Source organism: Penicillium citrinum (assembly GCF_028827155.1).
Source record: "Penicillium citrinum strain IBT 23319 chromosome Unknown utg000001l:1.0-4955037.0:1.0-4956770.0, whole genome shotgun sequence".
NCBI lineage: Eukaryota > Fungi > Ascomycota > Eurotiomycetes > Eurotiales > Aspergillaceae > Penicillium > Penicillium citrinum.
The window spans coordinates 4,113,448-4,125,647 of NW_026622686.1; the positions used below are offsets into that span (position 1 = coordinate 4,113,448).

At 46.4% G+C, this 12,200-nt stretch overlaps 6 protein-coding genes across 6 annotated transcripts; 4 read left to right on the forward strand and 2 right to left on the reverse strand.

Annotated features, from left to right (window-relative positions):
- Positions 1-2,270: 2,270 nt before the first annotated feature.
- N7469_001548 (DUF3176 domain-containing protein) lies at positions 2,271-4,032 on the forward strand (the record flags this gene model as incomplete). Its single annotated transcript, XM_056640468.1, has 2 exons — positions 2,271-2,674; positions 2,727-4,032. 2 exons carry the CDS (start codon positions 2,271-2,273, stop codon positions 4,030-4,032), a joined length of 1,710 nt encoding a protein of 569 aa, XP_056506225.1.
- Positions 4,033-4,183: 151 nt separating this feature from the next.
- On the reverse strand, positions 4,184-5,494 carry N7469_001549 (SDR family oxidoreductase; the record flags this gene model as incomplete). The annotated part of the gene is made up of 2 exons (XM_056640469.1): positions 4,184-5,406; positions 5,464-5,494. The coding sequence occupies 2 exons, from the start codon at positions 5,492-5,494 to the stop codon at positions 4,184-4,186; spliced, it is 1,254 nt and encodes a 417-aa protein (XP_056506226.1).
- Positions 5,495-6,812: 1,318 nt separating this feature from the next.
- On the forward strand, positions 6,813-8,127 carry N7469_001550 (NAD dependent epimerase/dehydratase; the record flags this gene model as incomplete). Its single annotated transcript, XM_056640470.1, has 5 exons — positions 6,813-6,899; positions 6,970-7,214; positions 7,277-7,421; positions 7,473-7,745; positions 7,798-8,127. The coding sequence occupies 5 exons, from the start codon at positions 6,813-6,815 to the stop codon at positions 8,125-8,127; spliced, it is 1,080 nt and encodes a 359-aa protein (XP_056506227.1).
- A 241-nt stretch (positions 8,128-8,368) lies between these two features.
- Positions 8,369-9,099, forward strand: N7469_001551 (Ketopantoate reductase ApbA/PanE; the record flags this gene model as incomplete). The annotated part of the gene is given in 3 exon segments (XM_056640471.1): positions 8,369-8,551; positions 8,640-8,702; positions 8,722-9,099. The coding sequence occupies 3 exon segments, from the start codon at positions 8,369-8,371 to the stop codon at positions 9,097-9,099; spliced, it is 624 nt and encodes a 207-aa protein (XP_056506228.1).
- Positions 9,100-9,156: 57 nt separating this feature from the next.
- On the forward strand, positions 9,157-9,471 carry N7469_001552 (ketopantoate reductase family protein; the record flags this gene model as incomplete). The annotated part of the gene is made up of 1 exon (XM_056640472.1): positions 9,157-9,471. One exon carries the CDS (start codon positions 9,157-9,159, stop codon positions 9,469-9,471), a length of 315 nt encoding a protein of 104 aa, XP_056506229.1.
- A 499-nt stretch (positions 9,472-9,970) lies between these two features.
- On the reverse strand, positions 9,971-11,497 carry bgt2 (GPI-anchored beta-1,3-endoglucanase EglC; the record flags this gene model as incomplete). Its single annotated transcript, XM_056640473.1, has 1 exon — positions 9,971-11,497. One exon carries the CDS (start codon positions 11,495-11,497, stop codon positions 9,971-9,973), a length of 1,527 nt encoding a protein of 508 aa, XP_056506230.1.
- Positions 11,498-12,200: the final 703 nt, after the last annotated feature.

Consider the following 12,200-nt stretch of genomic DNA (forward strand, 5'->3'; position numbering starts at 1 on the left):
CGGGGTGGAAGAGTGATAGATGGTTTGTAAGTTGTGAGTAGTATGAGATCTGAGCAACTTGGATGCTCAGTCTGAAAGGTTGAGCAGGGGAACTTGAGCGGTTGGAGATTGGAGATGCAAGTTGAGGCTGGCGGAGTCACTTGATGACGACTTGTCACGTGTGTTCACCGCTTTGGGTTTGGATCGCTGCCCTGACTGTACCTTGCAGACGCCGGGTTGACTGATACCAATGGAGGCATGAATATGCATTATGATCAGGACATCGTCTTCATATCTTCGCAAATCGAGAGTTCGGTCCTATATCTCATGTCTGTGGCAGCCAATATATCCAAATACTACTATGGTGAATATACTGACCCACTTGGCGCCATCTCCCACTGCGATTGTTTATCGGTGGGCCAACCTCAACGATTGATTGCACATTCAGATATCCGCCTTATCGTCATGGCCATAAAGGGACAAATACTGATGCACTGGAGCAATACTTGAATGGTAAAATATCGGAGCCAGTTAACTAACTTACCATATCTTACTTCTGACCTAGGTACTTCTAGCATGAACGTAGTGTAGCGTTGACCCTGGTCATTCACTACAGCCCTGTAGTGGAGTGGCAAAGTATTGGGCAACTACTAACTTAGCTGTAGACAGAACGATTGTATAGATCACGACCTCAAATAGGTGTAGCCATTGGGTAATTATCAGTATATTGAAGGCCCTGGGCTTAAAGCCCATGGGGGCTTCGAGTACAGGTAACCATATGGGCATACACCAAAAAATAGGTATTTTCATAAGTTTTTGTATATGGATTTTTATCTACACATCTACTAGATGGTCTAGTAGACCTAGGTATATGTAAAGTATCTCTAAACAACTCCCGGGGAAAATAGCTATATGGTGTGATATCATGTGAAGGAACTCTCTCTAATATTCACACAAATTGTCTATCACGTATTATCATGATGTGATCGTACGATATCTGACTGGTATATCTCAATACCGCAGTAGCGGGCGCTACTAGCGGTAGCGGTACTCAAAGAGATAGTATCTCGTTAGTTCTAGACTATCGTGACACAATTAAGTATTCAACATCGAAAGCAACATCCTAATCACTACTAGCATGATATTCCTTATCCGATTTAGGTAGAATTCATCATATGTAAATTCGGCGCTGACTTGTCGCCAACTGCAGCGACCCACATGTCTCATTCGACGATGGAGTCGGCCTCCACATACCAGTGGCTCGGAATCGCGACATTATTGTATAATGGCCATTGAGGTCAAAAAAGAAAGAAAGATAATCTTGCCCCAGATGGGAATCTTGCAGAGGTGTGGCGGTTCTAAGCCCCCCTCATGTCCGCATCTTTCAATGAGATAGGGCTGATAGACACCACGCATTCTAGTGTAACGGCCTCAGTGTCGCGCGAAGACTTACCCACAGAGAAACTTGATAGTATCAATAAATAGTCCAAAACTTTATTTGTTTATGTCTTAGGTCGTAGACGGGGCTACCGGCTTTCCGTAGTGAGCACTACTACTGTAGTACATGGTCTATCTATGTCTGCCATACCGGCGTAGAGGTATATGCGTTTGGGTCTTACCACCCAATATTTCGAAATCGTAAGCAGTACCATGATCACTAATAAATTAAGAATTCTATCGGGAGGCAAGTTGATAGTGGCGATCGACTCAAAATCAACATTCAAACGAAATTGAACAAACTGTTTACGTATTGGCTTGAACGAGGCACTGGAGCTACGCGACTGTCTAATCCGTGAATAGTGTTGCATGGCCTAGCGATCGTCGGCATTTCAAGTTAGCTCGACAAAAATAAAGAACAGGAGCAAACCAATCGGACAGAGCGGTATCTTCCTCAAAATGTTCACTGAAGTATCATTCTCCACGCAGCTCCATACACTAAAAGTTCATAGGCGAACCCTGAAGAAGTGTGTGGGTCAACGCCGAAAAAAGTCCCTGGCACTAAACTTCACCAGGAAATAGATTTGCTCATACTGTTGGATGAACCCGGTTGAACTCCGTGATTTTTGGCTCTAGTTTCAGTTGCCCGAATCGTATGGGGAAATTCATTGGAAGGTCAATCAGAATGTTCTCCGTGCTGGTTCTGCTTTCCAGTCAGGACTGATCCTCTTTATTCCTCCATTATTTTTTTCAAAGATACAGTGAGCCCCTTGTCTCTGGATTGTCTGGGGTAAGTGTGGTGAAAATGTACCACCCCAAGGAAGAGTACCGACTCTCATACGTCCCACTTGAGGATGACCGAGAGAGCACTGCACTGCCTCGACAGAGGCCACTGTCTCTCGGCCGAGCAGGTCCTTCTTCAATCCAAGACAAAGGGATTCTGGGGCTCCAGCTGGACCTTTGAAATTATAGGCTGTATCATTTCTATTGCTTTCTTGGCAGCTATTATTGCGGTTCTCTTCAAGTACGACGGACAGCCTATGCCCAATTGGCCTTATGGGATCACGCTTAATGCCTTGGTCTCAGTCCTCAGCACGATCATGAAAGCTACCATGGCTTTTGTCTTGACGGAATGCTTGGCTCAATTGAAATGGTCTTGGTTCCACAGCGGCAACAAATTGAGTGACCTTGCCGTATTGGATGCTGCCAGTCGTGGCATTGCTGGCGCGATGTTTGTACTCTTTCGTTTTATACCACGGTAAGTTAGGAGCGATATCTGTCTACCTTATACAGGTACTGACAAAATTCAGCCATCTTGTTACATTTGGATGCCTGGTTCTTGTTATTGCAGCTGCCACCGAACCATTCGTCCAGCAAGTAATGGCTATTAAAGAGCGATCTATTCATGCCCCGGGACAAGCATCTATCCAAGTATGCAATTCCAGCCTCTATACAGACTATGACGAAGGCCCTTCCCCTGGCATGAACTTAGTTCCCTTGGGAACTGCAGGCGCTATCTATTCAGGTATCTTCCAGACAGAAGGCCCAAACAGCAAGTCCGTCACGATGGAATGTCCGACAGGGAACTGTACTTTCCCGAAATATCAGTCTCTCGGATTCTGCAGCAAATGCATGAACATCACAGACTCTCTAAAAATTTCTTCTCCATCGTCATCATCATCCAACTCCATGATGTCGATGGGTCAGTCGATATACAAATTGCCAAATGGGTTCGAACTATCTACTTCCATGAGCATGTCCTATCTCATCAATTCCACGGCATATCGTCCTTTGGTGAAACTCGACACAGATGAAATGGCGACAATTACAAATTTTACCGCCATCACCGCACAACAAGGATACGGTGGTGCCGTTTCAGCAACCGAATGTGCGCTCTATTTCTGCGTCAAAACATACGAGACCTCTGTCCGCGAGGGTAAATTCACCGAAACTGAAATAGGGCGAGCAACAACCTCCAACTCGTCGACAGCAGATGTGCTCTCGAACTTTGTCGTCACGCCTGATACCTGCTACTACAACGGTAGTCGCTACGAAAACCCCCGTAAAAAAGGGGAAGACTGTCAATTCTCCGTGAATGCATTCAGCAGGCTTGCAATGGCGAATTCTATACAACCATTGTTGAAAGGGAAAGCGTCATTGTTCGTGAGTAACCGTCCCGACTACACATCGGATACAATAAAAGCACTTTATGGTACTTACGGAAACTACACCGAAATGAACAATGTCTTTCAATCGCTTGCGTCGTCTTTGACCACGCATGCCCGGTCAAAGGTATGCGGGTCGCCTGTGAATGGAACGGCCTGGACCGATCAATCATACGTACATGTTCGCTGGATCTGGCTAGCTTTACCTGCTGCTGTGGTTGTGCTCAGCTTGGTCTTTTTAGTTGTCACTATCATTCACACGCGGAACCAGTATATTTGGAAATCGAGCCCACTGGCGCTTCTATTTTCTGATTTGCAGATTGATGCGGCTAATACTTTGAGGCCGGATCCAACATTGAAGGGGATGGAGGATACTTCGAGGAACATGCAGGTGTGGCTTGAGACGACAGCTGATGGAGTTCGATTAAAAGCAGTTCAGAGCTACTCGTAAAGATCGGCGCAACCCAGCGTGCTTTGGTTTATAATTTCTCTTTTCCAACCCATTCCACCACTTACAGGGCTTGACGCAAAATTATCAACAATATTATGAATTCCGGAACTGCATAATATAAGCTTTTAGAATAAAATACTGGCGATTGAGACTAGTAATCTTTTTTCAAATCGTCAAGTGGAGGCAGAATGCCCTCCTTCTCGAGCCGTTCGAAGGTATCCACCAACTCATCCCATGTGTCCGCATATCCCGTCCACCCAAGTTTTCTAGCCTTGCTCATGCTGCCAATACAGCTCCAATCTCGCCCAAGTACAAAAGTGAGGAAATCCCAAGTGGCCTTTTCCCATGCCTTTTGGTCAAGGCCATACTGATCGCGCAATTTCCCCCAGACTTGATTCACGTCAGCTCGCTTGGCCCACTTCTCTGGATCAATCTGTAGGCGTAGAGTTGGCGGATCAGTCACCAGTGGATCATTTGAAAGCCCCAAACTCTCAGCTTGAAGAATCAACGGATGCTTTGCATGCTCCAGTGGAATGGTGGAAGATTCATAGTTTTTGTACCCTTTTTCGGAAAACATCCCATTGGGGATCTTGCATCCAAATCGGTCGGCTAGCTTAGGCCATATGTTTTGGAATGATTCCGAATCACCATTGGTAACATTGAAGATCTGATTTCCGGCACCAGAAGCACTAGCAGCCCATAGACAGAACTTGGCATGAAGATTTGCGGATGTCCAAGTATTGAATGAGAAAAAGTTGTCTTTGTTGCCGGGGAATGGAAGTTCAGAGCCCGGCATAGCTTTAGAAACAGCACAGTAAAGACCGATAGCAGTAGCTTCATTCATGAAATTGCCCTTCGCAAATCCAAGAACGTCTTCAGGAAGAGTACAGACCCATTCCCAGTTACCCTTTTTCGCCGCATCAGCGAGAACTTGTTGCTGTGAATAATAGAAGATAGGCGGCCAAGAGACGCCTCCTGCATTTCCTTGCAACAGGGGATCACCTTCCATCAATGGCTGTTTGACCCGGCCCAGATGAACGCCATATTGCTTGAATCCACAGGTGAGAATAAAACGTTTCAGCTGTTTTTCTCCGCCTATTTTGACAATGGCTTCTAAAAAGTTGGACAATAAAGAGGCATTGATACGATCTGTCTCCCTCGGATCGTCACTTGCCAGGTATGCACAAAAGAAAATGTGCTCCGCAGAGATTCCTGCAAGCTCTTTTGCCATGTGATCTGTATCTCCTTGCAAATCTAGATGCACATGTTGAACTTTCGGATGTTTAAACCCTGCGTTGCTGCGGGATAGCGTGTAGATCTTCGTATATGAAGAGTCCTTGATAAGATGGCTCACAATGGCGCTCCCGGTGATACCTTATTATCAATCAGCCAGAAACTACGAAATTGAGCCTCGGTATTGGATATTCCTACCGGTTGCACCTGTAACGATTGCTGTTGGCATGATGTTCTTCTAGAGGGATAGTTTCTAGAAGTGGCTTCGGGATCGTACGGAAGTGATAGCGCAAGCTGTAGATGAATCCTTTCTTTGACAGTAACACAGGAACTAATTTCTGGAAAGCAACCAGTACTTATAACTTATATCAACCTTATGTCATAGTAGGCTGATGACTGATACAGCGGCCAGTGGTCAATTACGTGATAAAGTGATTGGTGACGTGGTTTTGTTTCATCCCAAAACTGAAATTCCAATACCAAACAGCTTAGAAATGCGTCCCAAGACGAGGACATATTCGTACGGCCCTAGAGCTTCTGCGCGGAGGAAAATCCCACCGAAAAATTCTATTAATTTTACACAAGAACACTCGGGACAGTATGTATTGCTAATTCCCAAGTACGATATACTACAAGTCTTTTCAGTCTTCTTCATTGTGATAGTGTTGGCACCACATAATGTCAAGGTAGGTAGGCATTCTCTCTATTGTCACATTACTGATCACTAACAACATTTGTGTCTAGCCCAGCAGAGAACTATATGTCCTTGACTCAATCAAAAGGGTCACTCGATCCGGGGACTATTGATGCCGTTTTCAAAATCAACTCCCTCCAGCCGAGCCGTCGCAGCTGCTTGGCAGCTGGAATGGCGGGTTCTTTGATACCGGCCATCACGTTGGAGAATGCCTGAAAGAGATTGAATGAATTGGCAAGGTCTTTTTCTCAATCAAGAATGTTTATCCAGTAATTGTGGGAATAGATGACCTGCGGAACAATTGGGGAAAATGGGGCCGTGCAACTTATGTTTGGTACTTCCCGATCATCGTTGACTAGTATACTAACAACTCGGATACAGTTGCGTGAAATGAAATTTCGAGATCAAGTCTCAGCTACTATGATCTATAATGATTGTGGAGTACTTTACTATTTTCGATATGTGCATGACAATATGGTGACGGATATTATGGAGGGTGAAGAATTGAGTGAAGATGGACTGCTCTATTTCTACCTAGTACGATAAACATATAAAATTTCATCGCCAAAATACATACAACTATAGACCTTGCAATGTCTATCTCAAACCTAGACGAAATAAAATTTTTACATACCCCCAACTTAGTCTTTTCATTCATGAAATACATGTTTTCATCTATGATCATGACGTCTACACTACTTCTGCCGCCTTGACTCAAGATGACGTTACATCGAGAACCACATTACTACTTCTAAATATATGTAGCAAGCCCATGCTGGCAAAAGATGTATACAAGCTCAAAACTAACTACAAAGCCGAAAGTATTACATGTGCTATACTACAGTTCTAAAAAATGACAAGTGAGGGTGCTGGGAAGCATGTGCTTCTGACGGGAGCAAATGGATTTGTCTCCATGCATATCTTGTCTCTATTGCTAGAGGTGGGTGATTGATCATTTACGCGCAATTTATCGCCCCTTCTCCGTTGCTTACCACTATGATCTCATTCAGCGAAACTACCTGGTGACAGCAACAGTGAGATCGGAGAAGCGAGCGTCAGAGATCATCAAAGCACATCCCGATTGGGAGGGCAAGATCGAGTTTGCGATCGTGGAAGATTTTACCACCGCTGCTCCATTTGATATTATTTTTGAAAGGGCAAAAAATCTATTTACCTATGTTATTCATACTGCATCACCATTGCGGTTTAGCGTGGACGACATTCAAAAAGAGATGATCGAGCCCGCAGAGATGGGGTCAGTTGTTACCATTTGGGAGGAAACAATCAGTTACAGATTGAGACTAAAAACGCTCGTAGTACGCGCGAGATCATGAAGAGTGTTCATAAACACAGCAAAACAACAGAGCGTGTTGTCATTTTGGGTAGCGCGGTTGCGGTTCTCAATTCATTCGAGGATATGACCAAAGAGGGAAAGCCATATACTGAAAAGGATTGGAATCCGGTATGTATCTTCAGTTGATCAAAGTTGGAGGATCTCTAACAGAGTATATAGGTGACTGCCGAGCAAGCAATTGAAAAGAAAGACCCTGTACTTGGCTATAATGTGTCTAAGAAGCGTGCCGAGCAGGCGGCATGGAAATTCATGGATGACAATAAGCCAGGATTCGATTTAACCGTCATTAACCCTGATATTATCACAGGGCCAATGATCCACTACATTGAGGGACCGAAATCGATCAATGAGACCAATCATTTTGCAATTGGGAGTTTTATTGACGGAACCCACAAGGAGATTGAGGGCGTAACATTTCCGTTCTACCATTCCGTTCGTGCCACCTTGAAATGCCATGGAAGTATACTTATGTTGTTGATGACAGGTTGACGTACGAGATGTGGCACAGTCACATGTGGATGCCCTAACCAACAAGGCTGCATCAAACCAGCGCATTCTTCTCATTGCGGGACTGATTTCACCTCAGCTTGTGGTAAACATTATTCGTGAAAAGTTTCCGTCTCTTCGAGGAAGGGTCCCGGAGGGCAACCCCAGCCAGATACTCCCGAAGAATGTCCACCCAACCGGATGGGACATGAGGGTTAGTCTTGATATTCTTGCCAAGGGTACTAAAGAAGGCAAATGGGAATACAGAAGCCTAGAAGAAAGTGTGGTTGATGCAGTGAACAGTATGATCAAAAATGGTGTCATTTGAATTTACAATACCAAGTGTATTTGTACTCCATAATGCTTTTGGGCCAATATAGGAGCTGCCAGCGGTTCAAAAAGAGGAAACTTCTGTGATTTACAATGAATTGGACATTGAATAATTATGAAGAAGAAGAGAGAGAGAAAAAAAGAAAAGAAAACGGATTGGTTATAGGGAACAAGTTGTTCTCCCTCCCCTGGGGTGACCTCCCTTTAACTCCTGCTCAACAAAACCCACAGCCTTACGGATGTCTCCAATCGCCTCAGCTGTTGCTGCTCTGCGGCCTTGCGTGCATATCCTTGGTCTGGGAAATATCGGGGCATTTGCAGCACATTCAATCTCAGGGACCCTTTCTGGCCCATCCGTAGTTCTTCTACTGCACCGAAAGTCTCTCCTTGAAAATTACCGTCTGAATAGCAACAAGAGACGCGTTGAATCAAGAGATGGAAAGAAATTCGGCTCAGGGGGGATACGGGCTCGAAATGCTTTCCAAAGATAATTGGTATAGCATTCGTTAGGAGTCGCAGGATAATGGCGACGCAAATATTGCTCAGGATACTATCACCAATCTCATCGTCTGCGTGAAGGCGACTCAAACAGTTACTGCTATTCGCTCACTTGCAAATCGCTTTAATGGCGACTCGAATATCCTTTTCCTACCAAAATGGCGCCGGTATGATCGAGGAGCTCAACCGAAATATATTTCTTGATCCCACCTCTCGTCCTAATTATTTGACTGGCATCATCTCTCATGGCGTGACTCTAAACGCGCCATTTGATATAACACACACCGGTTTCTCCGCAACATCCGTAGGCCCCATCCCTCGTGATTCCACAAAGATAGAAGATATTCCAACCTCGCAATCAAGATATCTTCTAGATGTCCTTCCCCAATTTCAAATCCTGAACGCAACTTCCTACAGCTACACCGATATACTCCAAATCCAGCTCGAAAAGCTTATAGTCAACGCGTTCTGAAACCCAATTTGTGCCTTGCATGACGCGAAGAACAAATTCCTGTTCACTCCTTCGGAAATGAGAGGGAGTTTGCTGGAGGAAATTTCACAAGTTGTCTTAGCCCTTCCGGAATTGAAGGGAGTTCCTGGTGTTGAGGAGAGATTCTCAGTGGAGCGATTGGAATCAAACGTGAACATGATCATCGAGAAAACTGCTCAACCTACTTGCTCGATGGTTTGGGACCTTCGAGCTGGAAGGGAAACGGAGATCAAATTCATTAATGACCCTTGGAGTCGAATGGGTCGAAGTACGGGGGTCAAAACGCCCATCAACGATGACTTGGTCTGCCAAATTCTGGCAAGATGGCCAAAGAACGGAGAGAATAGGGGATGAAATTTTGTCATAAATAGTTATGAAAACTCAAGACACCCTATCTCGATTTTGAGCAGGAATATAAACTATTTTTATTATATGGCAGCACATTACTACGGATTACATCCATGCTCGATGGAATTGATATACACCTGCAACTGGGCAGTTGTAGTATCCTTCGTCAATGGACTTGGACTCGGCATGGAAGGCAGATCTTGAATACCTATTACGAATCACGTTAATCAATAGGTATTAATCAACCTGATCTACAACCGAAACATCATTGCGCTACTAAGAGCACCGCGTCATTAACCTTGGACATAAAAAGATCTATTGAGATCCAAGAAGTAATTGAAAAAGATTATCCGGAGTGAAATTTAATTCTTTAAATGATATACAGGCTAAACGAATGTAAGAAGATAAAATATTCACATGAAGATAATCAGAGTTCGCCCCCGGAAATACGAATCTAAGCTAGTTTCCAAAACCCCATCACTCCTCGACACCAGAAGAGATGCTTTTAAACAGCAATGGCGAGAACAGCAGCGGCGACGATGGCACCGAAAGTGGAGCCAGAGCCGACACGAGTGGCCGCGTTGAATGCGGTGGAGGAGGGAGAGGCAGCAGAGCCAGACTCGGAGCCGCTGGAGCCAGAGCTGGAACCGGAGCCAGAGGCAGATCCGGAGCTGGAAGAGCCGGAGCCGGAGCCGGAGCTACCAGTGGCGGAGGCCAAAGGGGTGGAAGTGCGGCCAGCGGACTGGAAGCTGGAGGAGGCGTGGGTGCCATTACGGCCAGCAGAGAAAGTAGGCTTAGCGCTCACAGCGGGAGAGGAAGCAGATCCGGCACCGGAGCTAGAGCTGGAGCCAGAGCTGGAGCCGGAGCCGGAGCCAGAGCTAGAGGTAGCACCGGAGGCACCAGAGGAAGAGCCAGAAGAGCTGGCAGAGCCGGAGCCGTTGGAACCGGAGCTGGAGGAGCTAGAGGAGCCAGAGGAGCCAGAGGAGCCAGAGGAGCCAGAGGAGCCAGAGCCAGAGCCAGAGCCGGTGGAGTCCTTGTTGGAGATAGCAGTGGAAGCAGAGCCAGCGGCAGTGCTGGAGCTAGAGCTGGAGCCAGAGTTGGAAGAGGAGTTGGAGCAAGACAGGTCGAACTGAGGAGTCTTCAGGTCGCCCTTGACGACACCGAAGCTGGGGCTAGCACCCTCATCCTCGAGCATGTACCACCAAGTGTTGGTGTTACCGAAGAGAGGGCAGCCGACCTCGTCCCAGTAAGTCTTAGCGTTGGCAGCGCTGGCAACAGCATCACCTTCTTGGGGGCCAGAGACGGGCCAACCAGTCTCGGTGATCCAGACCTCCTTGCCGTTAGCGACAGACTTGGTCTTCTCAACGGACTCATCGAAGAGCTTCTTGGCGTTTTCGATACCGTTCTCCATGGTCAGCTGGTAGTAAGGGTATCCGTCGAAACCGAGCCAGTCGAGGTGGTTGACAACATCGGCGTTGGAGGAGTTGGTCCAAGAGTCCCAGGTATCGACGTGACCGATGGAAGCATCACTCAGGCCGGTGCCAGAGATAACGGAGCGAACCTGCTGGATATAGGAGACAAGCTCCTCGGGCTCTACACCGGGACCGGCATTGGACTTGGAACCAGTGACGGAGTTACGGTACATGTCCTCACTACCGACGGAGATACCAACAACGAGCTTAGCGAAATCCTCACCATACTGGCTGATGGCGGACTTAAGAGCAGCAATCTCATTGTCCATGTTACCACCAGAGGCCCAGAGACCCAGCAGCAGCTCGGTCTTCTCCTCAATGGCGGCAGGGATAGCCTCAATGGGGGTGTTGGTGGTACCACCCTGGATCATGGTGTAGAGCCGGGCACTGGTGAAGCCGGAGTTACCGACCAGAACCTTGGCGGCGGCGAAATCCTTCTTGAAGTCGGCCTGGTACTTGCTGCTGCCATCAGCCTTGGTGGCACCGTAGTTGAAGCCCTTGGAGACGGCATCGGCGGTGGCCACGGAGAGGGCAAGGGCGAGAAGCTGGATCATCTGCATTATGAAAAAGTGGCAAGTGAATGTCTATATGAGATCAGAGTTTAAAAAAAAAGGTGTAAAAAGGGAAAATTGGCAGCGAGAGACGTGAAAATATAGGAAATAAAAAAAAAGAGGAAATAAGCGAAAGGATTCCTCGAAAGTAAATAAGAATTGTAGGTAGTAAGAGAAGAGAGAAGGAGAAGAAGAAGAAAAGAAGAGGAGAGAAACTGGAGAAATACAAATGGGCAAAGAAAAGGCCTAGACCGGACAAAGCAAAGGGAAGTTGGTCCAATTCTAGACTCGACGCCACAGTGGAGCCACGACACGTTTGCTTGTCTATGAGAGCTGCACTTCCGATTGGTCAATTCCCCCCGATTGCTGCCAAAAATACATCGACGTGCCAATGATTGTTTTCGGAGTGGATCCACTCTTGTCGGTGCCTGCAGATGTTACTGTACAATATTGGCAGACCCCGGATGACTTCTCCTGGTTCGGTTCCAATTTTTTGTCTTTTTCCCTTATGACGAGGGTATGTCATTGGCCTTGGATGGATCCTGAAAACGGGACTCCATGGGATTTGTCACATTCCAGAATGAACCCTGGCAGGTGGGAGTTTGGTACATAAGTTCTTGGAGTTTGTGGGCCATCGCCGGTTTCGACCCGAATATAGTCTTGGCATACGGAGGAGTCCGATCGATCATGCAAGGGTAAGGGGAAAGAAAGT